Source organism: Clavelina lepadiformis, chromosome 4 (genome assembly GCF_947623445.1).
Source record: "Clavelina lepadiformis chromosome 4, kaClaLepa1.1, whole genome shotgun sequence".
NCBI classification, from domain to species: domain Eukaryota; kingdom Metazoa; phylum Chordata; class Ascidiacea; order Aplousobranchia; family Clavelinidae; genus Clavelina; species Clavelina lepadiformis.
The window spans coordinates 2,572,571-2,599,055 of NC_135243.1; the positions used below are offsets into that span (position 1 = coordinate 2,572,571).

The 26,485-nt window shown below is 39.5% G+C and overlaps 2 protein-coding genes across 2 annotated transcripts in view; both read right to left on the reverse strand.

Annotated features, from left to right (window-relative positions):
• LOC143453381 (5-oxoprolinase-like) overlaps positions 1-26,485 on the reverse strand; it is a 114,399-nt gene that overhangs the window by 17,603 nt on the left and 70,311 nt on the right. The gene's annotated exons all lie outside the window — the stretch shown is intronic.
• On the reverse strand, positions 5,565-7,082 carry LOC143452372 (NACHT, LRR and PYD domains-containing protein 3-like). Its single transcript, XM_076953315.1, has 3 exons — positions 6,354-7,082; positions 5,950-6,280; positions 5,565-5,669 (listed from the first exon to the last, which is right to left on the reverse strand). Exons 1-3 carry the CDS (start codon positions 7,053-7,055, stop codon positions 5,584-5,586), a joined length of 1,119 nt encoding a protein of 372 aa, XP_076809430.1. The 5' UTR covers positions 7,056-7,082; the 3' UTR covers positions 5,565-5,583.

The window sequence follows — 26,485 nt, forward strand, 5'->3', positions numbered from 1 at the left end:
TTGCCACAATGAGACACTGACAAAAGAAACATTTCATACTACAAGTACATGTATATTTATTGTCAGGGCTGGTCTTAGGCCATTGCCAGTGATTTAACCAACTTGGGCTCCATGCTGCTTAGTACCAAAACAGAAATAGCATTTCTTTGCGCAAATCACAGTGTTCTCAATTTGTTCTCGAAGTGTTATTATCAATGTTATTATTTAACTTTTTCTCGAAAGAGAATGTGAACTTGGTGAAAACATATCACAAAGCAAAGATTTGATGAGAGCTGATTTGCAAAGAGTTTATATTTGGTTAACGTTGTTATGAATATTATTTGATTAAGTTATTTCAAATTGGCAAAAAATGCTCACTATCAGTTCTTGCATTGGGTTCATGCTTAGTAAGGCCTGTTTTGTATACTATACAACACAAAAATGACAATTTATGGACCGGCTGTGTTGAATGATGTGGAAATGACAATGCACAAATTACAGTTAATGCCACGGAACTTACAAGCAATGTGCGAAAAAAATGTACCCAATATTGAGCTTTATACCACCCAAATAGATATGTGTAAATCTATTCATTCAAGTAATGTAGAAAATGTTGTATCGGTGTTTGTGTAGCAATTGTAATACAGTAAAAGCTCATTAACTTGACTTCATTTGAATGGAAATTCAAACAATTTAAGGCAACTTAACCTAATAAAATGCATGTAAACTACTAATAGTCACAAGTGTTCTTTCTGTTTCCCAGAGCATAGTTAGCACTAATTATCTCAACATTAGTGAAAAATTCATTTTCAGTAGAAATAAACATAAACACCATAGTGACCATGCCACCATGCTCTCCACATTACATAGACGAATTGCTTCTATTGGCACACAACTTGGACCAGCTGCTTTACCTATTTTCATTTTGTACATCGCTCTCCTAACCTCCTGGACTGTGATTTCCTTCACGGGTCCAACATTTTCCTTAGGTTTTAGTGTGATATCCCACAGGTTTTCTTCATTCAGTAACTTTTTGCAATATTCCTTCCACCACCTCAACTTATCTGCCAGCTGGATCTGTAACTGTACATCTTGACTTCTCATGCAAGGGCTACCAACAATATCTCTTTTACACATTGCTTTTGTTCTTGCCATGCGATAGATGTGCCTCATCCTTTCTTCCATTCTCATTTCCTCAATCCTTTGTTTGCTTGTGTGCTTGTCATATATTTACGTTAATATGTATGTGAACTATTAAAAATAATTTCAAGTGTTTTTGTGGTTTCAAGGCCATAAGTAGCTCCTGTTATCTCAACAATGGTAAAAAATCATTCACTGTAAAAACAGCATAACATTATTAACACCATAACGATTCGCTTAACAAAGGGGTTGTCATAGGCTAATTATTTTTTTACTATATTCTACTCAAATATAAAGTTGACTCCGGTGCATAAAATTTAAGACCCTAAGTCAAGGGCTACTGAAATATACACAACATTAGAAACATTTGTAATGTGAAGAATTAACTAAACTTGACGGTGACGCAACGTTGTCCTGTCCTGCCAAACACTGACGCTAAAAACTTTGTTCTTTCACTTTATGTTGTCTCAGAATGCATGTTTTTGTCTTTGAGGCCTTGCCACAATTGCCTGACTTATTTGTGGCAGTTATCATTATCATCGATATAGCTATTTTTGCAACTATCTGTGTCAGCACAATTTTTCGCTCCACACATTTACGGTGAAATATAAAATGAATAAAACCAAGAAAGAAAGCAGTTCAGAAAGGTTACTTTGATTAATGATAATCTAGGCTAGGCCAACAGCACTAGATCTACTGTAAGTAGCAATAACAGTTGGACATTACCTTTTACAAGCAAAAACAATAGTGATAAATATGCAACCATTATCCCAGTCATATTTTTATGGTAAAATGCAGCCAATTTTACTTTACTCATGTAATTTAATTGGTTGCTTTTGGTCAATTGTATATTTTTACTAAATTGCAGTTCTAGTCAGTAACAGAGTAATTTTACTTAAATGGTCTACTTAAATAAATTTCTTTTACTTTGGCTATTTAAGTAGTTTTGTTCATGGGCCATAGTGGAACGCATGGCAACTGCACCCTTGAGATATTTGAAGACCATGTTTGCTGCACCCGAACGTTTCACATTTATTTACTTCCCAAAATAGAGCCCACAGGCACTGCACTTTGCTTTCCAGATGTCCAGCAAAATGTACCATTTTACACCAGGTAAACCTAATTTTAGATGTCTTGCATCCTGGAGATCTTGTCCAAAAGTTCTATGCTTTTCAGTCTGGTTTATGGGTACTTTTACCTAAGTAATTTTTACACCAAAGTAACATACCTGAGTAGGTTTACCGAAAACTGAAGTAGTCAATGTTTTAGCTCAAAGATAATTTGCAGTAATTTTCATTTGCAATCACATCTGCACAAACCATTTATATACAGTCTATAATTTGAATTTCAAGTAACAATGCTCTGACAAAGAACAAAACTATGTCTGAAACTAATTAGCTTCATAAGACTATGTATTTTCCTGCAGTTGTATTGCTTTTAGTAAGATCTTGATACTTTGTCCTTTCACAACCTCATATTTTTGATCGATAACTATCAGTACTGGTACTCCTTAAACTACTTGAATCGGCTCAATAGCTGAGTGGTTCGACCACTGGCAATGTAATATATGTGACTCAGGTTCCGTGTTCAACACCCAGTGGCGCCTCAGCATTGTGATGCAAGGACAAGGCACTAACAACACTTGCTCCTATTCAGTGGCCCTGGTGGACAGTTCTAAATTCGAGCAATACTATAAAAAAATCAAACTAAAAAATGTACATGACAATCGCAACTTACACGAAGGCTACCTCAGGAAGCTGGGCTCAAGCGATGAGGAATCATGGAGTAGTTTTGAACAGCAATACTTGTAGTAGAGCAAATTTTTTAACAGTAATAATACTTTTACTTAAGTAACTGATGTGGTTACTTTGACCACCACTGCCAAACTGCGTAACAGTGTTCAAGTTATCTAACCTGAAGTAACAACCTGCATACATATAAAGATGTGTTTTTATCGACATATGGGAGTATTTTTGGAAACCAAATGAGTATTCTATTGTTATCATCTGTATGTATTACCAAGTTTTATACCAAGTAGGCTATTTTGTCAAGAACTTATAGCCTATCTGGTTTTACCTGCTGCCAGGTTCTTCACTGATTTCACCATACGCAGGAACGTGGCTTAATCTCCAGCAACTTGTCTTAAATTAGCACTAAGTATAGGCTAGAGTCTAGACCATACATAAAAGGCTGCTTTTTGTCATAGTCATCGGCTTATTTTTCTGTATAATAACATACTGGGAGTTTGCAAAACCTATATCGGTGGTGCTGATGTCTGATGTGTAGCCTAACTATTCCGCCGACAGAAAAAGCTCCCTTTCTCAATGTCGTAATAGTGTCAATTTCAGCTTCCCATTAACCTACTTACTTCTGGAATACAACAGAATTTTGACAACTGTTAAACCGTGCAAGCACAATTTCAAAGTTAACTTTAGCAGTTCCCAGACTAGATCGGTTTGTTATCAAAAGGATCAATGAATCTATCACGTGACTTTGTTATTGTTTTGGTTATTTTCAAATCAATGACGCAACAGATAAAATCAAATGACATCTTCGCAATATTCTATGTATTTTAAGACGATGTTTTTACGACGACGCTTTCAAATTGCTTTTTTCAATTTACCTATTATGGGTATGTAAGTCTATGTTTTGTTAAGTATGTTTTTATATAGTACGAGATAAACTCCTTTTTTTTTTAAAAAAAAAACGAGTTACTGCGTAAATTGAATGTAAAAATATTGCATATTTTTTTATTTAGTCAATAAAAGTCCACTAGTAAGATATGGTGCTTAGAAACCAACTATTTTTTAGCGGCCTACCAGTAGGCTAATCCAGCCGTGTCCTTTATCGCAATAGCAGTTTTAACTGGGCACATCATAAATTTTCCTCGTGACGTCACCAATTGCCGCCCACTGTTACCAGTTGTTCGCCAGTTGTTAATAACACCCGACAATGAACAGGAAAAAGTTACAAAGCCAAAAAGTCTTAAAACGTGCTCAAGAGAAATAACGTTGATATTTGCTGGTAACAACTAGCACGGCCACTAAACCTTTATACCAGTAGCTATGTATCTCAGCAAACAACAAATATTTTCTCACATAAGCACATAAACATGAAATATAATAACCTACGTTAATTATTATCAGTGGAATAGTTTGCTGGCTAGACTCTGATCCTGATGAATGCTTGGTGGTGGCCTATGCAGTTTTTAACTGCAATTTTGTAATGCCTAGCAATGGTTTTTAATGTAATGGCGGAAAACTGGAATGATCTGTTGGCAAAGATGCCATTTTATGTTTGAAAATGATAAATACTATGTTTCGAAATCTCTAGCTCAAACATTGCGTCTGCGTAAATAATGAAGGGGGGCAATCTTAAACTGATCACTTTTGTTAAGAGTTTTAATGTAAAAATAGCGATGGTATGTAGACTAGTTTGGTAAAAAAAAACTCATTTTATTTGGTTCTGATTTTAAATTAAATAGTTTTAAATTGTTTTGTAGTCGATTCGACTTTATAGCCTAAGTTTTGACACAGCCAAGAATGAAAAATTTAAAAATTGTAATAACTTTTAGCAAAATTGTGCTTTGCATCTTTTGAAAATTATCGAAGTTTTTACATTTGTCATTTTAAGCTATGTCAAAACTGCACCTATTGGGTGGTAAACATGTATGTCGGGTTCGCATAGAATGCTTTGTGAAACATGCTTTGCAGAGTTTATATGCGAGTGTCTACTGTCTACCTACCAGGTAGTCACAAAGGTTTAACTGTGTCTGTGTCAGGTCTAACAAGTGTGTTGGTAAACTTTGGGCTATCTTTTGATGACAAACCAGTAAATTTAAACAAAAAAAATCAACCAAATAAAAAGTCTAATATGTTTACTAATATACGTTTATGTATATAAGTTAATATATATGTTTAATAAATTTACTCAGGAATAAAGCTAAACAAAGTACCCAGGACAACAGAATACATACAAAAATTGCTTTCCAAGTAAGCTTTAAATCAATTCAAAAAAACATAAACCATTTGCAAAATAAAACCAACCAATTAGGTAAGTAAAAGCAGTGGAGTGAGCTCAGAGCGATTTAGTCTTTTCAAACAATCGAAAAAATATTTAGCTCACTACCCAATACATTATAATGTACAATACATTGTAGTATAATACATTGTAATGTACATTACATTATAATGTACTGTACATTATTATGGATGAGGTAATGAAAACCAGCAAACCAACCACAAACAAAACTTGGCAGAATTCTCGTGTCCTGAGAAATTCCCATTTTCAAAACTTTTGCGAAACTTGAATTTCATGTAACGCAAAAATAAACTTTACTTTATATCAGGTTCATTTATAAAAAGTGTATTTTTTTTAGCACTTAAGTGGCTTTTTTAAATGTCCACCCTTATCCAAAATTCTAGCTTCGTTCATGTGTATACCTGTATATGCAATGAACATCAACTAACCTGAAGGCAATTGACTTTCCATAAGAAATGTACTTCTTGTCTGCTTGTCTGTTGTTGACACCTGATCTCCGACATGACAGTCTAAAAGACAGATCAGCTAAAATATGTTATGGTAATATAATAACAGAACAAGTTTGCTGTAATGAATTACAGCAAACGGAAAAGAATTACAACATCAAAACGATGTTTTGTTGTTGTAGAGTTGGACAAAACATCAAGGATCAACCAATGTGTTCAGGACATTCATTAATTTAAAATGTAGCCTACGCTTTATCTACTTTTAAAGCAGATGTGTAATTGCTGAGCAACAGCAAATTATCAGCTAGTGCTTAAGATGACCAGTTTAATAAAGTGGACATACCTCGGAGCATATCTACCAACAAGCCACAAATGAATCGTCGAACGACTGACCACTTCTCATCAGCAAAAGCCTCGTTTGCAACAAAGCTCATAAATTCATCCAGGGACATTTGACTAATGATGTATCTAGCCGTGAAACACTCTTGGAACATTTGATGTGAGAAGAAATACTTCTGGTCGCCATCAAACACGCGTTGTGAGAATCCAACATAAGCATGAAGTGCCACTATGATATCCTGGACATCATCGGATGAAAGACCTTCTTGTTCCATTTTGGTTGGTGTAATGACAACCGTTGACTTTTTAGTGGCATTGTAAGCCAACCTGCTAATCTGGAGCACAGTAAAAATATGTTATCATGAAAATCTTAAACAAGTTTTGAATGACCAGTTTTAATCTGAAAACCTGCAGTATGAGACCAGCAATATCACGAGGCTTTGTGTTATCACTACGTCTCAGACCCTCCAAAACGGTAGCAAAGACACGAGTTGTTGTAGTGATTTCTCCAACATCTTTTGAAGGATTTAGAGAAGCTGTGATAACTAACTGAAGCAATAACGGATTGTAGCACAATGAAAACACAGCAGGAGCATTTTGAGAAAGTTGAAACCACAACTCGTCAGCACGTGTACCAGTGTAAGCGTAAAATAGCGTTTTCATGTCATCATAAGACAAATCACGAATAAAAATGGTACGGTTTGGTTGTAGGGAGTGGGGAAGATTAAGCATGCTATGAGGTCGTGAAGTAATTATGATTTTAAAATCAGGAAGATAATGTTTATTAAAAATGTTTGCAATGATGTTTTGCACAGATTGCTTAGTGTGATAAGAGAGTTTAGCAACTTCCTCCTCAAAGGCCCAATTGGCCTGGTCTAGCCCGTCGAATATAATTAGACAATGGCTTTGATTGTTTTTAACCCACTCAAATGAATGTTTACAGGTTTCATTATCTAAGTTAATATAATTATTGTCAATTAGCATCTCGCGCAAAGTGAGCTCTCTTCTACCAGGTAAATCTGAAAACTTGACGTGAAAGGTAGTGTACTCTTCAGTTTTCGCAAGACGCTTGGACAGGGTCGATTTCCCTGCACCGGGGTTCCCGATCATACCGGTGTAGCGTTTGTCTGACCTCACCAGGTCATCGAAGTCAATAGTTCTTTCATGTGATATGCCCTTTAAGGGGGTGTAGTACGATTTTAAGTAGTTTTAAAACGGCAACCCGGCGATTGTTACGAAGGTCGCATCCAAGACGTCACTATAGAAAAAGTATCAATGGTTCCGGTCCTGTGCGCATGTGACCTTAATCTGTGGAGGTTTGCTGTTGTTATGGCGTGTGCGCAGTGTAGGTTCAGGCTAAAGTTAACGTTTTGTGTTGGTTCAAAGTTAAGGCTTTTTGGCTGATTTTTTGGAGAAATGTAAGGGAAAAAGTTGTTAAAAAGTTGAAGCATTTGGTGCGAGAATTCCAGATACGAGAATTTTCTCAAAATACCGCATTAAGTCCTTTTGACCTACATCTCGGCGGATACAAAAACTCAGCAAGGTGACCGGGCTTGTTTAGAAGCAAATTCAAATTGAAAAATTGTACTTTGCATTGTTTTAGATAGGGCTTCAGATGGACCTACAGCCCCTTAAGCAAAATTATAGCAATTGCAAGGCAAAATGTTAAACTTGCTCAAACTGTAATTTTGCTTTTAGCCTACCTTGCTGTATTGCTTCCTAGCAAAAAAAACTGGAAAAAAGAAGTGTTCCGTGTCTAGAAATGTTTAATTTCTTGTTTGTTTATTATATTACTTTTGGTTTGGTAAAACGAAGCCCTACTGTTGCATTGAGTGTTTTTACAGCACTTTTGGGCAAGTTTTGAAGCGTACAGCTTTAGATCGGACTAACCAGACACTTTAGAACAAGTAACTCTTTATTTTAATGTACGATGCAGGTAATGGAAAACGCAATTGGAAGTTTACGATGTAATACAGTTCGGCTTGCTCGAAACGCATGTTGACTTTGCTGAATTGGGGATGATAGCTGGTGATTGCTACGGATGCATACACTTTGGCAGTAGGCGATATGGAGCACACCGGCTTGCTAGTATGCTACTGGTGAATCAGTCGCCCATTCAGCTTACCGGCAAACTTCACGTAAGTTACGCGTGCCATCACCGTCTTTGTGTCGATTCACACCATTTGAGTTTGAAGCCAGCGGAAATTAACAACGCAAAAAAGCGCTGCTTGTAAAACCAGTTTTGCTTTGGCCATGACTAGTTTAAAACGTCAATGTTTTCGCCTTAAACTCTACTTCACACGAAAATTGCGTCAGTCATTTTTATAAGTCTCCGTTACTACACTCTGCTCGTGTTTTTCAAATGTTCTACCTTTGCAGAACTTCCGTCGCAATCGAGCTGCCGGGGTATCTCTTTTCAATCCAGCCTGGACTTGATCGGCCTGCAGACCAGCTAAGCGTTTCGTTGCTGGAAAACCCACTTGCAAACCAACGCCGGAAGCTACAGAAGCCCTGTAACTATACCACTGCACTGCCCAGTCCATTGTTGCGGCATATCACAGCCAGGTGAGCTCGCTCAGGCATCGTACTTTGAAAATGTCGACCTTTTGGCAAAATCTTTGACAGCGTAGCGTTAATACTTTCAAACTTATTTGTATTTCTACCAAGACGTATTCTTGACAGAATTTGTTTACTAGAATATTTGACTATTCCCCGCTTACAAGTTAGTTTCGCCTGCTCGTCAAGCACAAGTCGCATCCTGCGGCTGTTCCAAGTTACTGGCTCTTCTTTACCAGAACAGACAAATCACAACAGCTTGCAACCTATGGTCACCTTGTAGGCAGCCTAGCATGGCGTCAGCTGCGCCGAGCAGTTTCGCGGCCATTGCATCCATGTTTTGATATGTACGCTTTGTATTTAGCGAAACGTTTGCTTTGACACTCGAATGCAAACTTCTGTCGGGATCGTAACGCTACGGTTATCGTCGTGTCTCTTGGCGGTATTCTTGCAAATTTTATTTGTTATACTGTTGCCAATATCTATACGGACGTTGCTTTCAAATTTTTTAATTTTTTTATTTCTCGAACGCTTTCGCAGAGCCCCTGTATAACGAGAAAAAATACGTTGTTTGCTGCGCCCACTAGCGGCAAACGATTTTTTTGCGTTTCGATTGGAAATTCTGCTCATTAGGATATCGATGACGGCAATCGCACGCATAATGCCTATTTACTGTCGTTAAAGCGAAAAAGAGTTGTACGTGATAGCCAAGTCAACTTTACAATTTGCCTTTGAAGGGGGTGTAGTACGATTTTCAGTAGTTTTAAAACGGCAACCCGGCGATTGTTACGAAGGTCGCATCCAAGACGTCACTATAGAAAAAGTATCAATGGTTCCGGTCCAGTGCGCATGTGACCTTAATCTGTGGAGGTTTGCTGTTGTTATGGCGTGTGCGCAGTGTAGGTTCAGGCTAAAGTTAACGTTTTGTGTTGGTTCAAAGTTAAGGCTTTTTGGCTGATTTTTTGGAGAAATGTAAGGGAAAAAGTTGTTAAAAAGTTGAAGCATTTGGTGCGAGAATTCCAGATACGAGAATTTTCTCAAAATACCGCATTAAGTCCTTTTGACCTACATCTCGGCGGATACAAAAACTCAGCAAGGTGACCGGGCTTGTTTAGAAGCAAATTCAAATTGAAAAATTGTACTTTGCATTGTTTTAGATAGGGCTTCAGATGGACCTACAGCCCCTGAAGGGGGTGTAGTACGATTTTCAGTAGTTTTAAAACGGCAACCCGGCGATTGTTACGAAGGTCGCATCCAAGACGTCACTATAGAAAAAGTATCAATGGTTCCGGTCCTGTGCGCATGTGACCTTAATCTGTGGAGGTTTGCTGTTGTTATGGCGTGTGCGCAGTGTAGGTTCAGGCTAAAGTTAACGTTTTGTGTTGGTTCAAAGTTAAGGCTTTTTGGCTGATTTTTTGGAGAAATGTAAGGGAAAAAGTTGTTAAAAAGTTGAAGCATTTGGTGCGAGAATTCCAGATACGAGAATTTTCTCAAAATACCGCATTAAGTCCTTTTGACCTACATCTCGGCGGATACAAAAACTCAGCAAGGTGACCGGGCTTGTTTAGAAGCAAATTCAAATTGAAAAATTGTACTTTGCATTGTTTTAGATAGGGCTTCAGATGGACCTACAGCCCCTTAAGCAAAATTATAGCAATTGCAAGGCAAAATGTTAAACTTGCTCAAACTGTAATTTTGCTTTTAGCCTACCTTGCTGTATTGCTTCCTAGCAAAAAAAACTGGAAAAAAGAAGTGTTCCGTGTCTAGAAATGTTTAATTTCTTGTTTGTTTATTATATTACTTTTGGTTTGGTAAAACGAAGCCCTACTGTTGCATTGAGTGTTTTTACAGCACTTTTGGGCAAGTTTTGAAGCGTACAGCTTTAGATCGGACTAACCAGACACTTTAGAACAAGTAACTCTTTATTTTAATGTACGATGCAGGTAATGGAAAACGCAATTGGAAGTTTACGATGTAATACAGTTCGGCTTGCTCGAAACGCATGTTGACTTTGCTGAATTGGGGATGATAGCTGGTGATTGCTACGGATGCATACACTTTGGCAGTAGGCGATATGGAGCACACCGGCTTGCTAGTATGCTACTGGTGAATCAGTCGCCCATTCAGCTTACCGGCAAACTTCACGTAAGTTACGCGTGCCATCACCGTCTTTGTGTCGATTCACACCATTTGAGTTTGAAGCCAGCGGAAATTAACAACGCAAAAAAGCGCTGCTTGTAAAACCAGTTTTGCTTTGGCCATGACTAGTTTAAAACGTCAATGTTTTCGCCTTAAACTCTACTTCACACGAAAATTGCGTCAGTCATTTTTATAAGTCTCCGTTACTACACTCTGCTCGTGTTTTTCAAATGTTCTACCTTTGCAGAACTTCCGTCGCAATCGAGCTGCCGGGGTATCTCTTTTCAATCCAGCCTGGACTTGATCGGCCTGCAGACCAGCTAAGCGTTTCGTTGCTGGAAAACCCACTTGCAAACCAACGCCGGAAGCTACAGAAGCCCTGTAACTATACCACTGCACTGCCCAGTCCATTGTTGCGGCATATCACAGCCAGGTGAGCTCGCTCAGGCATCGTACTTTGAAAATGTCGACCTTTTGGCAAAATCTTTGACAGCGTAGCGTTAATACTTTCAAACTTATTTGTATTTCTACCAAGACGTATTCTTGACAGAATTTGTTTACTAGAATATTTGACTATTCCCCGCTTACAAGTTAGTTTCGCCTGCTCGTCAAGCACAAGTCGCATCCTGCGGCTGTTCCAAGTTACTGGCTCTTCTTTACCAGAACAGACAAATCACAACAGCTTGCAACCTATGGTCACCTTGTAGGCAGCCTAGCATGGCGTCAGCTGCGCCGAGCAGTTTCGCGGCCATTGCATCCATGTTTTGATATGTACGCTTTGTATTTAGCGAAACGTTTGCTTTGACACTCGAATGCAAACTTCTGTCGGGATCGTAACGCTACGGTTATCGTCGTGTCTCTTGGCGGTATTCTTGCAAATTTTATTTGTTATACTGTTGCCAATATCTATACGGACGTTGCTTTCAAATTTTTTAATTTTTTTATTTCTCGAACGCTTTCGCAGAGCCCCTGTATAACGAGAAAAAATACGTTGTTTGCTGCGCCCACTAGCGGCAAACGATTTTTTTGCGTTTCGATTGGAAATTCTGCTCATTAGGATATCGATGACGGCAATCGCACGCATAATGCCTATTTACTGTCGTTAAAGCGAAAAAGAGTTGTACGTGATAGCCAAGTCAACTTTACAATTTGCCTTTTAAGCAAAATTATAGCAATTGCAAGGCAAAATGTTAAACTTGCTCAAACTGTAATTTTGCTTTTAGCCTACCTTGCTGTATTGCTTCCTAGCAAAAAAAACTGGAAAAAAGAAGTGTTCCGTGTCTAGAAATGTTTAATTTCTTGTTTGTTTATTATATTACTTTTGGTTTGGTAAAACGAAGCCCTACTGTTGCATTGAGTGTTTTTACAGCACTTTTGGGCAAGTTTTGAAGCGTACAGCTTTAGATCGGACTAACCAGACACTTTAGAACAAGTAACTCTTTATTTTAATGTACGATGCAGGTAATGGAAAACGCAATTGGAAGTTTACGATGTAATACAGTTCGGCTTGCTCGAAACGCATGTTGACTTTGCTGAATTGGGGATGATAGCTGGTGATTGCTACGGATGCATACACTTTGGCAGTAGGCGATATGGAGCACACCGGCTTGCTAGTATGCTACTGGTGAATCAGTCGCCCATTCAGCTTACCGGCAAACTTCACGTAAGTTACGCGTGCCATCACCGTCTTTGTGTCGATTCACACCATTTGAGTTTGAAGCCAGCGGAAATTAACAACGCAAAAAAGCGCTGCTTGTAAAACCAGTTTTGCTTTGGCCATGACTAGTTTAAAACGTCAATGTTTTCGCCTTAAACTCTACTTCACACGAAAATTGCGTCAGTCATTTTTATAAGTCTCCGTTACTACACTCTGCTCGTGTTTTTCAAATGTTCTACCTTTGCAGAACTTCCGTCGCAATCGAGCTGCCGGGGTATCTCTTTTCAATCCAGCCTGGACTTGATCGGCCTGCAGACCAGCTAAGCGTTTCGTTGCTGGAAAACCCACTTGCAAACCAACGCCGGAAGCTACAGAAGCCCTGTAACTATACCACTGCACTGCCCAGTCCATTGTTGCGGCATATCACAGCCAGGTGAGCTCGCTCAGGCATCGTACTTTGAAAATGTCGACCTTTTGGCAAAATCTTTGACAGCGTAGCGTTAATACTTTCAAACTTATTTGTATTTCTACCAAGACGTATTCTTGACAGAATTTGTTTACTAGAATATTTGACTATTCCCCGCTTACAAGTTAGTTTCGCCTGCTCGTCAAGCACAAGTCGCATCCTGCGGCTGTTCCAAGTTACTGGCTCTTCTTTACCAGAACAGACAAATCACAACAGCTTGCAACCTATGGTCACCTTGTAGGCAGCCTAGCATGGCGTCAGCTGCGCCGAGCAGTTTCGCGGCCATTGCATCCATGTTTTGATATGTACGCTTTGTATTTAGCGAAACGTTTGCTTTGACACTCGAATGCAAACTTCTGTCGGGATCGTAACGCTACGGTTATCGTCGTGTCTCTTGGCGGTATTCTTGCAAATTTTATTTGTTATACTGTTGCCAATATCTATACGGACGTTGCTTTCAAATTTTTTAATTTTTTTATTTCTCGAACGCTTTCGCAGAGCCCCTGTATAACGAGAAAAAATACGTTGTTTGCTGCGCCCACTAGCGGCAAACGATTTTTTTGCGTTTCGATTGGAAATTCTGCTCATTAGGATATCGATGACGGCAATCGCACGCATAATGCCTATTTACTGTCGTTAAAGCGAAAAAGAGTTGTACGTGATAGCCAAGTCAACTTTACAATTTGCCTTTGAAGGGGGTGTAGTACGATTTTCAGTAGTTTTAAAACGGCAACCCGGCGATTGTTACGAAGGTAGCATCCAAGACGTCACTATAGAAAAAGTATCAATGGTTCCGGTCCAGTGCGCATGTGACCTTAATCTGTGGAGGTTTGCTGTTGTTATGGCGTGTGCGCAGTGTAGGTTCAGGCTAAAGTTAACGTTTTGTGTTGGTTCAAAGTTAAGGCTTTTTGGCTGATTTTTTTGAGAAATGTAAGGGAAAAAGTTGTTAAAAAGTTGAAGCATTTGGTGCGAGAATTCCAGATACGAGAATTTTCTCAAAATACCGCATTAAGTCCTTTTGACCTACATCTCGGCGGATACAAAAACTCAGCAAGGTGACCGGGCTTGTTTAGAAGCAAATTCAAATTGAAAAATTGTACTTTGCATTGTTTTAGATAGGGCTTCAGATGGACCTACAGCCCCTTAAGCAAAATTATAGCAATTGCAAGGCAAAATGTTAAACTTGCTCAAACTGTAAATTTGCTTTTAGCCTACCTTGCTGTATTGCTTCCTAGCAAAAAAAACTGGAAAAAAGAAGTGTTCCGTGTCTAGAAATGTTTAATTTCTTGTTTGTTTATTATATTACTTTTGGTTTGGTAAAACGAAGCCCTACTGTTGCATTGAGTGTTTTTACAGCACTTTTGGGCAAGTTTTGAAGCGTACAGCTTTAGATCGGACTAACCAGACACTTTAGAACAAGTAACTCTTTATTTTAATGTACGATGCAGGTAATGGAAAACGCAATTGGAAGTTTACGATGTAATACAGTTCGGCTTGCTCGAAACGCATGTTGACTTTGCTGAATTGGGGATGATAGCTGGTGATTGCTACGGATGCATACACTTTGGCAGTAGGCGATATGGAGCACACCGGCTTGCTAGTATGCTACTGGTGAATCAGTCGCCCATTCAGCTTACCGGCAAACTTCACGTAAGTTACGCGTGCCATCACCGTCTTTGTGTCGATTCACACCATTTGAGTTTGAAGCCAGCGGAAATTAACAACGCAAAAAAGCGCTGCTTGTAAAACCAGTTTTGCTTTGGCCATGACTAGTTTAAAACGTCAATGTTTTCGCCTTAAACTCTACTTCACACGAAAATTGCGTCAGTCATTTTTATAAGTCTCCGTTACTACACTCTGCTCGTGTTTTTCAAATGTTCTACCTTTGCAGAACTTCCGTCGCAATCGAGCTGCCGGGGTATCTCTTTTCAATCCAGCCTGGACTTGATCGGCCTGCAGACCAGCTAAGCGTTTCGTTGCTGGAAAACCCACTTGCAAACCAACGCCGGAAGCTACAGAAGCCCTGTAACTATACCACTGCACTGCCCAGTCCATTGTTGCGGCATATCACAGCCAGGTGAGCTCGCTCAGGCATCGTACTTTGAAAATGTCGACCTTTTGGCAAAATCTTTGACAGCGTAGCGTTAATACTTTCAAACTTATTTGTATTTCTACCAAGACGTATTCTTGACAGAATTTGTTTACTAGAATATTTGACTATTCCCCGCTTACAAGTTAGTTTCGCCTGCTCGTCAAGCACAAGTCGCATCCTGCGGCTGTTCCAAGTTACTGGCTCTTCTTTACCAGAACAGACAAATCACAACAGCTTGCAACCTATGGTCACCTTGTAGGCAGCCTAGCATGGCGTCAGCTGCGCCGAGCAGTTTCGCGGCCATTGCATCCATGTTTTGATATGAACGCTTTGTATTTAGCGAAACGTTTGCTTTGACACTCGAATGCAAACTTCTGTCGGGATCGTAACGCTACGGTTATCGTCGTGTCTCTTGGCGGTATTCTTGCAAATTTTATTTGTTATACTGTTGCCAATATCTATACGGACGTTGCTTTCAAATTTTTTAATTTTTTTATTTCTCGAACGCTTTCGCAGAGCCCCTGTATAACGAGAAAAAATACGTTGTTTGCTGCGCCCACTAGCGGCAAACGATTTTTTTGCGTTTCGATTGGAAATTCTGCTCATTAGGATATCGATGACGGCAATCGCACGCATAATGCCTATTTACTGTCGTTAAAGCGAAAAAGAGTTGTACGTGATAGCCAAGTCAACTTTACAATTTGCCTTTGAAGGGGGTGTAGTACGATTTTCAGTAGTTTTAAAACGGCAACCCGGCGATTGTTACGAAGGTCGCATCCAAGACGTCACTATAGAAAAAGTATCAATGGTTCCGGTCCAGTGCGCATGTGACCTTAATCTGTGGAGGTTTGCTGTTGTTATGGCGTGTGCGCAGTGTAGGTTCAGGCTAAAGTTAACGTTTTGTGTTGGTTCAAAGTTAAGGCTTTTTGGCTGATTTTTTGGAGAAATGTAAGGGAAAAAGTTGTTAAAAAGTTGAAGCATTTGGTGCGAGAATTCCAGATACGAGAATTTTCTCAAAATACCGCATTAAGTCCTTTTGACCTACATCTCGGCGGATACAAAAACTCAGCAAGGTGACCGGGCTTGTTTAGAAGCAAATTCAAATTGAAAAATTGTACTTTGCATTGTTTTAGATAGGGCTTCAGATGGACCTACAGCCCCTGAAGGGGGTGTAGTACGATTTTCAGTAGTTTTAAAACGGCAACCCGGCGATTGTTACGAAGGTCGCATCCAAGACGTCACTATAGAAAAAGTATCAATGGTTCCGGTCCTGTGCGCATGTGACCTTAATCTGTGGAGGTTTGCTGTTGTTATGGCGTGTGCGCAGTGTAGGTTCAGGCTAAAGTTAACGTTTTGTGTTGGTTCAAAGTTAAGGCTTTTTGGCTGATTTTTTGGAGAAATGTAAGGGAAAAAGTTGTTAAAAAGTTGAAGCATTTGGTGCGAGAATTCCAGATACGAGAATTTTCTCAAAATACCGCATTAAGTCCTTTTGACCTACATCTCGGCGGATACAAAAACTCAGCAAGGTGACCGGGCTTGTTTAGAAGCAAATTCAAATTGAAAAATTGTACTTTGCATTGTTTTAGATAGGGCTTCAGATGGACCTACAGCCCCTTAAGCAAAATTATAGCAATTGCAAGGCAAAATGTTAAACTTGCTCAAACTGTAATTTTGCTTTTAGCCTACCTTGCTGTATTGCTTCCTAGCAAAAAAAACTGGAAAAAAGAAGTGTTCCGTGTCTAGAAATGTTTAATTTCTTGTTTGTTTATTATATTACTTTTGGTTTGGTAAAACGAAGCCCTACTGTTGCATTGAGTGTTTTTACAGCACTTTTGGGCAAGTTTTGAAGCGTACAGCTTTAGATCGGACTAACCAGACACTTTAGAACAAGTAACTCTTTATTTTAATGTACGATGCAGGTAATGGAAAACGCAATTGGAAGTTTACGATGTAATACAGTTCGGCTTGCTCGAAACGCATGTTGACTTTGCTGAATTGGGGATGATAGCTGGTGATTGCTACGGATGCATACACTTTGGCAGTAGGCGATATGGAGCACACCGGCTTGCTAGTATGCTACTGGTGAATCAGTCGCCCATTCAGCTTACCGGCAAACTTCACGTAAGTTACGCGTGCCATCACCGTCTTTGTGTCGATTCACACCATTTGAGTTTGAAGCCAGCGGAAATTAACAACGCAAAAAAGCGCTGCTTGTAAAACCAGTTTTGCTTTGGCCATGACTAGTTTAAAACGTCAATGTTTTCGCCTTAAACTCTACTTCACACGAAAATTGCGTCAGTCATTTTTATAAGTCTCCGTTACTACACTCTGCTCGTGTTTTTCAAATGTTCTACCTTTGCAGAACTTCCGTCGCAATCGAGCTGCCGGGGTATCTCTTTTCAATCCAGCCTGGACTTGATCGGCCTGCAGACCAGCTAAGCGTTTCGTTGCTGGAAAACCCACTTGCAAACCAACGCCGGAAGCTACAGAAGCCCTGTAACTATACCACTGCACTGCCCAGTCCATTGTTGCGGCATATCACAGCCAGGTGAGCTCGCTCAGGCATCGTACTTTGAAAATGTCGACCTTTTGGCAAAATCTTTGACAGCGTAGCGTTAATACTTTCAAACTTATTTGTATTTCTACCAAGACGTATTCTTGACAGAATTTGTTTACTAGAATATTTGACTATTCCCCGCTTACAAGTTAGTTTCGCCTGCTCGTCAAGCACAAGTCGCATCCTGCGGCTGTTCCAAGTTACTGGCTCTTCTTTACCAGAACAGACAAATCACAACAGCTTGCAACCTATGGTCACCTTGTAGGCAGCCTAGCATGGCGTCAGCTGCGCCGAGCAGTTTCGCGGCCATTGCATCCATGTTTTGATATGTACGCTTTGTATTTAGCGAAACGTTTGCTTTGACACTCGAATGCAAACTTCTGTCGGGATCGTAACGCTACGGTTATCGTCGTGTCTCTTGGCGGTATTCTTGCAAATTTTATTTGTTATACTGTTGCCAATATCTATACGGACGTTGCTTTCAAATTTTTTAATTTTTTTATTTCTCGAACGCTTTCGCAGAGCCCCTGTATAACGAGAAAAAATACGTTGTTTGCTGCGCCCACTAGCGGCAAACGATTTTTTTGCGTTTCGATTGGAAATTCTGCTCATTAGGATATCGATGACGGCAATCGCACGCATAATGCCTATTTACTGTCGTTAAAGCGAAAAAGAGTTGTACGTGATAGCCAAGTCAACTTTACAATTTGCCTTTGAAGGGGGTGTAGTACGATTTTCAGTAGTTTTAAAACGGCAACCCGGCGATTGTTACGAAGGTCGCATCCAAGACGTCACTATAGAAAAAGTATCAATGGTTCCGGTCCAGTGCGCATGTGACCTTAATCTGTGGAGGTTTGCTGTTGTTATGGCGTGTGCGCAGTGTAGGTTCAGGCTAAAGTTAACGTTTTGTGTTGGTTCAAAGTTAAGGCTTTTTGGCTGATTTTTTGGAGAAATGTAAGGGAAAAAGTTGTTAAAAAGTTGAAGCATTTGGTGCGAGAATTCCAGATACGAGAATTTTCTCAAAATACCGCATTAAGTCCTTTTGACCTACATCTCGGCGGATACAAAAACTCAGCAAGGTGACCGGGCTTGTTTAGAAGCAAATTCAAATTGAAAAATTGTACTTTGCATTGTTTTAGATAGGGCTTCAGATGGACCTACAGCCCCTGAAGGGGGTGTAGTACGATTTTCAGTAGTTTTAAAACGGCAACCCGGCGATTGTTACGAAGGTCGCATCCAAGACGTCACTATAGAAAAAGTATCAATGGTTCCGGTCCTGTGCGCATGTGACCTTAATCTGTGGAGGTTTGCTGTTGTTATGGCGTGTGCGCAGTGTAGGTTCAGGCTAAAGTTAACGTTTTGTGTTGGTTCAAAGTTAAGGCTTTTTGGCTGATTTTTTGGAGAAATGTAAGGGAAAAAGTTGTTAAAAAGTTGAAGCATTTGGTGCGAGAATTCCAGATACGAGAATTTTCTCAAAATACCGCATTAAGTCCTTTTGACCTACATCTCGGCGGATACAAAAACTCAGCAAGGTGACCGGGCTTGTTTAGAAGCAAATTCAAATTGAAAAATTGTACTTTGCATTGTTTTAGATAGGGCTTCAGATGGACCTACAGCCCCTTAAGCAAAATTATAGCAATTGCAAGGCAAAATGTTAAACTTGCTCAAACTGTAATTTTGCTTTTAGCCTACCTTGCTGTATTGCTTCCTAGCAAAAAAAACTGGAAAAAAGAAGTGTTCCGTGTCTAGAAATGTTTAATTTCTTGTTTGTTTATTATATTACTTTTGGTTTGGTAAAACGAAGCCCTACTGTTGCATTGAGTGTTTTTACAGCACTTTTGGGCAAGTTTTGAAGCGTACAGCTTTAGATCGGACTAACCAGACACTTTAGAACAAGTAACTCTTTATTTTAATGTACGATGCAGGTAATGGAAAACGCAATTGGAAGTTTACGATGTAATACAGTTCGGCTTGCTCGAAACGCATGTTGACTTTGCTGAATTGGGGATGATAGCTGGTGATTGCTACGGATGCATACACTTTGGCAGTAGGCGATATGGAGCACACCGGCTTGCTAGTATGCTACTGGTGAATCAGTCGCCCATTCAGCTTACCGGCAAACTTCACGTAAGTTACGCGTGCCATCACCGTCTTTGTGTCGATTCACACCATTTGAGTTTGAAGCCAGCGGAAATTAACAACGCAAAAAAGCGCTGCTTGTAAAACCAGTTTTGCTTTGGCCATGACTAGTTTAAAACGTCAATGTTTTCGCCTTAAACTCTACTTCACACGAAAATTGCGTCAGTCATTTTTATAAGTCTCCGTTACTACACTCTGCTCGTGTTTTTCAAATGTTCTACCTTTGCAGAACTTCCGTCGCAATCGAGCTGCCGGGGTATCTCTTTTCAATCCAGCCTGGACTTGATCGGCCTGCAGACCAGCTAAGCGTTTCGTTGCTGGAAAACCCACTTGCAAACCAACGCCGGAAGCTACAGAAGCCCTGTAACTATACCACTGCACTGCCCAGTCCATTGTTGCGGCATATCACAGCCAGGTGAGCTCGCTCAGGCATCGTACTTTGAAAATGTCGACCTTTTGGCAAAATCTTTGACAGCGTAGCGTTAATACTTTCAAACTTATTTGTATTTCTACCAAGACGTATTCTTGACAGAATTTGTTTACTAGAATATTTGACTATTCCCCGCTTACAAGTTAGTTTCGCCTGCTCGTCAAGCACAAGTCGCATCCTGCGGCTGTTCCAAGTTACTGGCTCTTCTTTACCAGAACAGACAAATCACAACAGCTTGCAACCTATGGTCACCTTGTAGGCAGCCTAGCATGGCGTCAGCTGCGCCGAGCAGTTTCGCGGCCATTGCATCCATGTTTTGATATGTACGCTTTGTATTTAGCGAAACGTTTGCTTTGACACTCGAATGCAAACTTCTGTCGGGATCGTAACGCTACGGTTATCGTCGTGTCTCTTGGCGGTATTCTTGCAAATTTTATTTGTTATACTGTTGCCAATATCTATACGGACGTTGCTTTCAAATTTTTTAATTTTTTTATTTCTCGAACGCTTTCGCAGAGCCCCTGTATAACGAGAAAAAATACGTTGTTTGCTGCGCCCACTAGCGGCAAACGATTTTTTTGCGTTTCGATTGGAAATTCTGCTCATTAGGATATCGATGACGGCAATCGCACGCATAATGCCTATTTACTGTCGTTAAAGCGAAAAAGAGTTGTACGTGATAGCCAAGTCAACTTTACAATTTGCCTTTGAAGGGGGTGTAGTACGATTTTCAGTAGTTTTAAAACGGCAACCCGGCGATTGTTACGAAGGTCGCATCCAAGACGTCACTATAGAAAAAGTATCAATGGTTCCGGTCCAGTGCGCATGTGACCTTAATCTGTGGAGGTTTGCTGTTGTTATGGCGTGTGCGCAGTGTAGGTTCAGGCTAAAGTTAACGTTTTGTGTTGGTTCAAAGTTAAGGCTTTTTGGCTGATTTTTTGGAGAAATGTAAGGGAAAAAGTTGTTAAAAAGTTGAAGCATTTGGTGCGAGAATTCCAGATACGAGAATTTTCTCAAAATACCGCATTAAGTCCTTTTGACCTACATCTCGGCGGATACAAAAACTCAGCAAGGTGACCGGGCTTGTTTAGAAGCAAATTCAAATTGAAAAATTGTACTTTGCATTGTTTTAGATAGGGCTTCAGATGGACCTACAGCCCCTGAAGGGGGTGTAGTACGATTTTCAGTAGTTTTAAAACGGCAACCCGGCGATTGTTACGAAGGTCGCATCCAAGACGTCACTATAGAAAAAGTATCAATGGTTCCGGTCCTGTGCGCATGTGACCTTAATCTGTGGAGGTTTGCTGTTGTTATGGCGTGTGCGCAGTGTAGGTTCAGGCTAAAGTTAACGTTTTGTGTTGGTTCAAAGTTAAGGCTTTTTGGCTGATTTTTTGGAGAAATGTAAGGGAAAAAGTTGTTAAAAAGTTGAAGCATTTGGTGCGAGAATTCCAGATACGAGAATTTTCTCAAAATACCGCATTAAGTCCTTTTGACCTACATCTCGGCGGATACAAAAACTCAGCAAGGTGACCGGGCTTGTTTAGAAGCAAATTCAAATTGAAAAATTGTACTTTGCATTGTTTTAGATAGGGCTTCAGATGGACCTACAGCCCCTTAAGCAAAATTATAGCAATTGCAAGGCAAAATGTTAAACTTGCTCAAACTGTAATTTTGCTTTTAGCCTACCTTGCTGTATTGCTTCCTAGCAAAAAAAACTGGAAAAAAGAAGTGTTCCGTGTCTAGAAATGTTTAATTTCTTGTTTGTTTATTATATTACTTTTGGTTTGGTAAAACGAAGCCCTACTGTTGCATTGAGTGTTTTTACAGCACTTTTGGGCAAGTTTTGAAGCGTACAGCTTTAGATCGGACTAACCAGACACTTTAGAACAAGTAACTCTTTATTTTAATGTACGATGCAGGTAATGGAAAACGCAATTGGAAGTTTACGATGTAATACAGTTCGGCTTGCTCGAAACGCATGTTGACTTTGCTGAATTGGGGATGATAGCTGGTGATTGCTACGGATGCATACACTTTGGCAGTAGGCGATATGGAGCACACCGGCTTGCTAGTATGCTACTGGTGAATCAGTCGCCCATTCAGCTTACCGGCAAACTTCACGTAAGTTACGCGTGCCATCACCGTCTTTGTGTCGATTCACACCATTTGAGTTTGAAGCCAGCGGAAATTAACAACGCAAAAAAGCGCTGCTTGTAAAACCAGTTTTGCTTTGGCCATGACTAGTTTAAAACGTCAATGTTTTCGCCTTAAACTCTACTTCACACGAAAATTGCGTCAGTCATTTTTATAAGTCTCCGTTACTACACTCTGCTCGTGTTTTTCAAATGTTCTACCTTTGCAGAACTTCCGTCGCAATCGAGCTGCCGGGGTATCTCTTTTCAATCCAGCCTGGACTTGATCGGCCTGCAGACCAGCTAAGCGTTTCGTTGCTGGAAAACCCACTTGCAAACCAACGCCGGAAGCTACAGAAGCCCTGTAACTATACCACTGCACTGCCCAGTCCATTGTTGCGGCATATCACAGCCAGGTGAGCTCGCTCAGGCATCGTACTTTGAAAATGTCGACCTTTTGGCAAAATCTTTGACAGCGTAGCGTTAATACTTTCAAACTTATTTGTATTTCTACCAAGACGTATTCTTGACAGAATTTGTTTACTAGAATATTTGACTATTCCCCGCTTACAAGTTAGTTTCGCCTGCTCGTCAAGCACAAGTCGCATCCTGCGGCTGTTCCAAGTTACTGGCTCTTCTTTACCAGAACAGACAAATCACAACAGCTTGCAACCTATGGTCACCTTGTAGGCAGCCTAGCATGGCGTCAGCTGCGCCGAGCAGTTTCGCGGCCATTGCATCCATGTTTTGATATGTACGCTTTGTATTTAGCGAAACGTTTGCTTTGACACTCGAATGCAAACTTCTGTCGGGATCGTAACGCTACGGTTATCGTCGTGTCTCTTGGCGGTATTCTTGCAAATTTTATTTGTTATACTGTTGCCAATATCTATACGGACGTTGCTTTCAAATTTTTTAATTTTTTTATTTCTCGAACGCTTTCGCAGAGCCCCTGTATAACGAGAAAAAATACGTTGTTTGCTGCGCCCACTAGCGGCAAACGATTTTTTTGCGTTTCGATTGGAAATTCTGCTCATTAGGATATCGATGACGGCAATCGCACGCATAATGCCTATTTACTGTCGTTAAAGCGAAAAAGAGTTGTACGTGATAGCCAAGTCAACTTTACAATTTGCCTTTGAAGGGGGTGTAGTACGATTTTCAGTAGTTTTAAAACGGCAACCCGGCGATTGTTACGAAGGTCGCATCCAAGACGTCACTATAGAAAAAGTATCAATGGTTCCGGTCCAGTGCGCATGTGACCTTAATCTGTGGAGGTTTGCTGTTGTTATGGCGTGTGCGCAGTGTAGGTTCAGGCTAAAGTTAACGTTTTGTGTTGGTTCAAAGTTAAGGCTTTTTGGCTGATTTTTTGGAGAAATGTAAGGGAAAAAGTTGTTAAAAAGTTGAAGCATTTGGTGCGAGAATTCCAGATACGAGAATTTTCTCAAAATACCGCATTAAGTCCTTTTGACCTACATCTCGGCGGATACAAAAACTCAGCAAGGTGACCGGGCTTGTTTAGAAGCAAATTCAAATTGAAAAATTGTACTTTGCATTGTTTTAGATAGGGCTTCAGATGGACCTACAGCCCCTTAAGGGTTTCTTCACATTCCTTGCGTTGGTCACACTGTTTAGCAGGAGTTATCATCGCTGAGGTAGAGGGCATGTGATTTTGCAAAACAGGTTGTGTGATGCCAGCAAACCTTTTCCTTTTGCGATGACAATAACTAACACGATCAGAAAGCTGTGATGTCAGGGATTCATGACCAGTCCCAAAAGTGATTCCATCCACCTCATCTTTAAATGATTGAGGATACTTAGACACAATTTGGTAGGCAATGGTAGATAACTCCCGACGCACCGGACGCTTGGTTTTCATGAAAATGGCATCGACTAAAACTCTCACCATTTCCAATCGTAGGAGTGGATCAGGTACTCTAAAGTTCTCGCTGCTTTGAAGCAGACCTTGGGGAAAGTTATTCCATGGTATGTCAAACCTATAAATCCAGTCTAAGCTATCAGTAGTACTAGAAGAAGAAACTTCTGAAGTATCAGAAACATTTGATACATCAAGCTTGGAGGAATCAGAATAATCATGATCGTCATCTGACATAAAAATAAAAAATTATGAAAACAATTTACACAGTATCAACCAATCATTGCTAAACAAAGAAATGTAAGTCTAGATATACAACACATGCATTAAAAACTCCAGCTTGCATATATACAATATACCTTGCTTCCAACTGGTTATTAATTTGCGTGCTTGTACTGGCTTCAAAACTGGGAGTATATCCTTCTCAGACACGTAAATTAAATCTTCTTTGTTTTCAACTCCCAATGATTCTAGTGTGTTTTCAAGTTGCAGTAGCATTTCTTGAGGCAAATTGGGTAAAACATTCAAAATTATCTTATCCATTTTGCTATAAAACAAATGGTTAATATGAAAAAAGAGACACCGCAGAAATCTGCCAGTAATAATCATAAAATTTCACCTTCACTGTACATGATGCATGTATCACTACTACGTTCTAGTTTAAAGCATGTTTTAAAACAAATATTTTAGCATCATTAACAACATAACAATGCAGCGGATAAAAGCTATATATATCACACAAATCGATGCATTTATAGTCAGCAGAGGCTGATCTTTGAAGTTCAAAAGCACCATATTGTGGCAACAGAACAGCAGTGTGTTTAGTAACAAGTGCATAAATCACATTAGCCTTCACAAAAAATAATACAATTTCTCCCAAAAGTAATTCATCATCTAATTTTTCCAAAACCACATGTTTCCCAATAGCATATTCAGTTCCCTTAAATACAATTTTCTTATAGAATTTACATTGGGACAGTTCATCATCAATAAAGTTTCTTAAAATAGTAGAAATTTCTGAAGAAAAATAATTTCCATAGGATGAAAGGAACTGAACATCGGAATTAAAGAAATTAGTTTCTAATAAATATGCTTGCAACATTTGATGACTCTTCGCAAGTATGCTAGTAATATTTATATAATTCCCAGAATGCTTTACCACTCTCTTAAAATATTGATGCTTACTTTCAAATCTTAAAGTCCAAACGTTAATTATAGGACCAAAATGCAATATTAACCATGGGTAATGACAAAGATAATGATGTTTTGGGCGAAGAACAACATCTGCAAAAGCTGTGTGTCTACAAGCAATGTACTCACGTATCCAAACATTTAACATGCAAACAGTTTCTATACATAAGTCTGGAGCACATATGACACGTACAATTTCGTTGAGTTTCGTAAACATTTGCCACACCATATCATCACTCTCCTGCACTTTATGAAAAATAAGCAAAGGTAACATACGTAAAAAACACCAATTTTGGCTGGCTGTACCGTTGAGCTTTGTTAGTTCTTTTATCACTGATGGCCTATTAACTCGATCTACATCACTATATGGAAAGTTTAAGATTTGGTGATTGAGATAAGTCAAATCAAACCAACCAATAAAAACGAAATGTTTAATAATCAATGGTAAATCATAAGCAACTACACCTTCAAAGAAATCGTGTGCCAAACATGGAGGAAGGCCAGGTTGAGCAACATGAAAAAACCTCAGTTCATTAAATGGGGAAGCAAACTTAAGACCATTCTCTTGAACACTACTTTGCAATACATCAGTATTGTACGATTCTATAGTCCTCATTGAAGCTACACTTAAGCAATTATCAACAAAACTTGAACGTTTTATTTTACAATAACGGCACATATAGCACGATGAACTAAAGTTTGTTGTAAATCCACCTACCCAGTGACTTCCAAGGTTATCACCTGTAATGCATAAAACAGTTCCACGCAATTTGTCCCCAACCCCTACATCAATACCTTCATTTTCCAAAATCTTTAGGTCTGCTATAAGGGGAGCAAACTAAGAAGCCATGTAATCAGAACTCAAATGTAAATATCTCTCTTTGCAAAGCAATACCAGCTGAAAACAGTCAATTTTTGAGCGACAGTGCTTGTAAATATTACCCAATGCAAAGTAAACAGCAAATATCTTATGCTTTGACTGGGCTGCACCCAGCGGATTGCACACTTCAAAACTGTCTTGGTACAAAACAATTTGCAGAGCTTTCATACCATATTGTTGAAAGAAATCACTTTGCTGAAATGCAAGTCCATCTCTTATATCATGAAGACCAGGGTCAGAGTTTTCAGGAAACAAAAACTGTTGCTTAACGCTGTCATTTGAAAACAAAGCCTGAATTGATTTCAAATTTGGCACATAATGAAATTGTAAACCCCTTCCTACCATTACTTCCAAAGGATTTAATTTAAATGCAATGGGATCAACATATGTGAATCTTGTTGAATAATATTGCTCACGAGAGTAAG

Bases quoted from the DNA above. Each gene is read 5' to 3' on its own strand.
- LOC143452372 (XM_076953315.1), bottom strand. From the start codon at position 7,055: ATGATCGGGAACCCCGGTGCAGGGAAATCGACCCTGTCCAAGCGTCTT. The intron at 6,281-6,353 runs GTTTTCAGATTA...ACTGTGCTCCAG, and splicing joins TTGCTGGTCTCATACTGCAG to ATTAGCAGGTTGGCTTACAA. The intron at 5,670-5,949 runs GTATGTCCACTT...TCTGTCTTTTAG, and splicing joins GTTGGTAGATATGCTCCGAG to ACTGTCATGTCGGAGATCAG.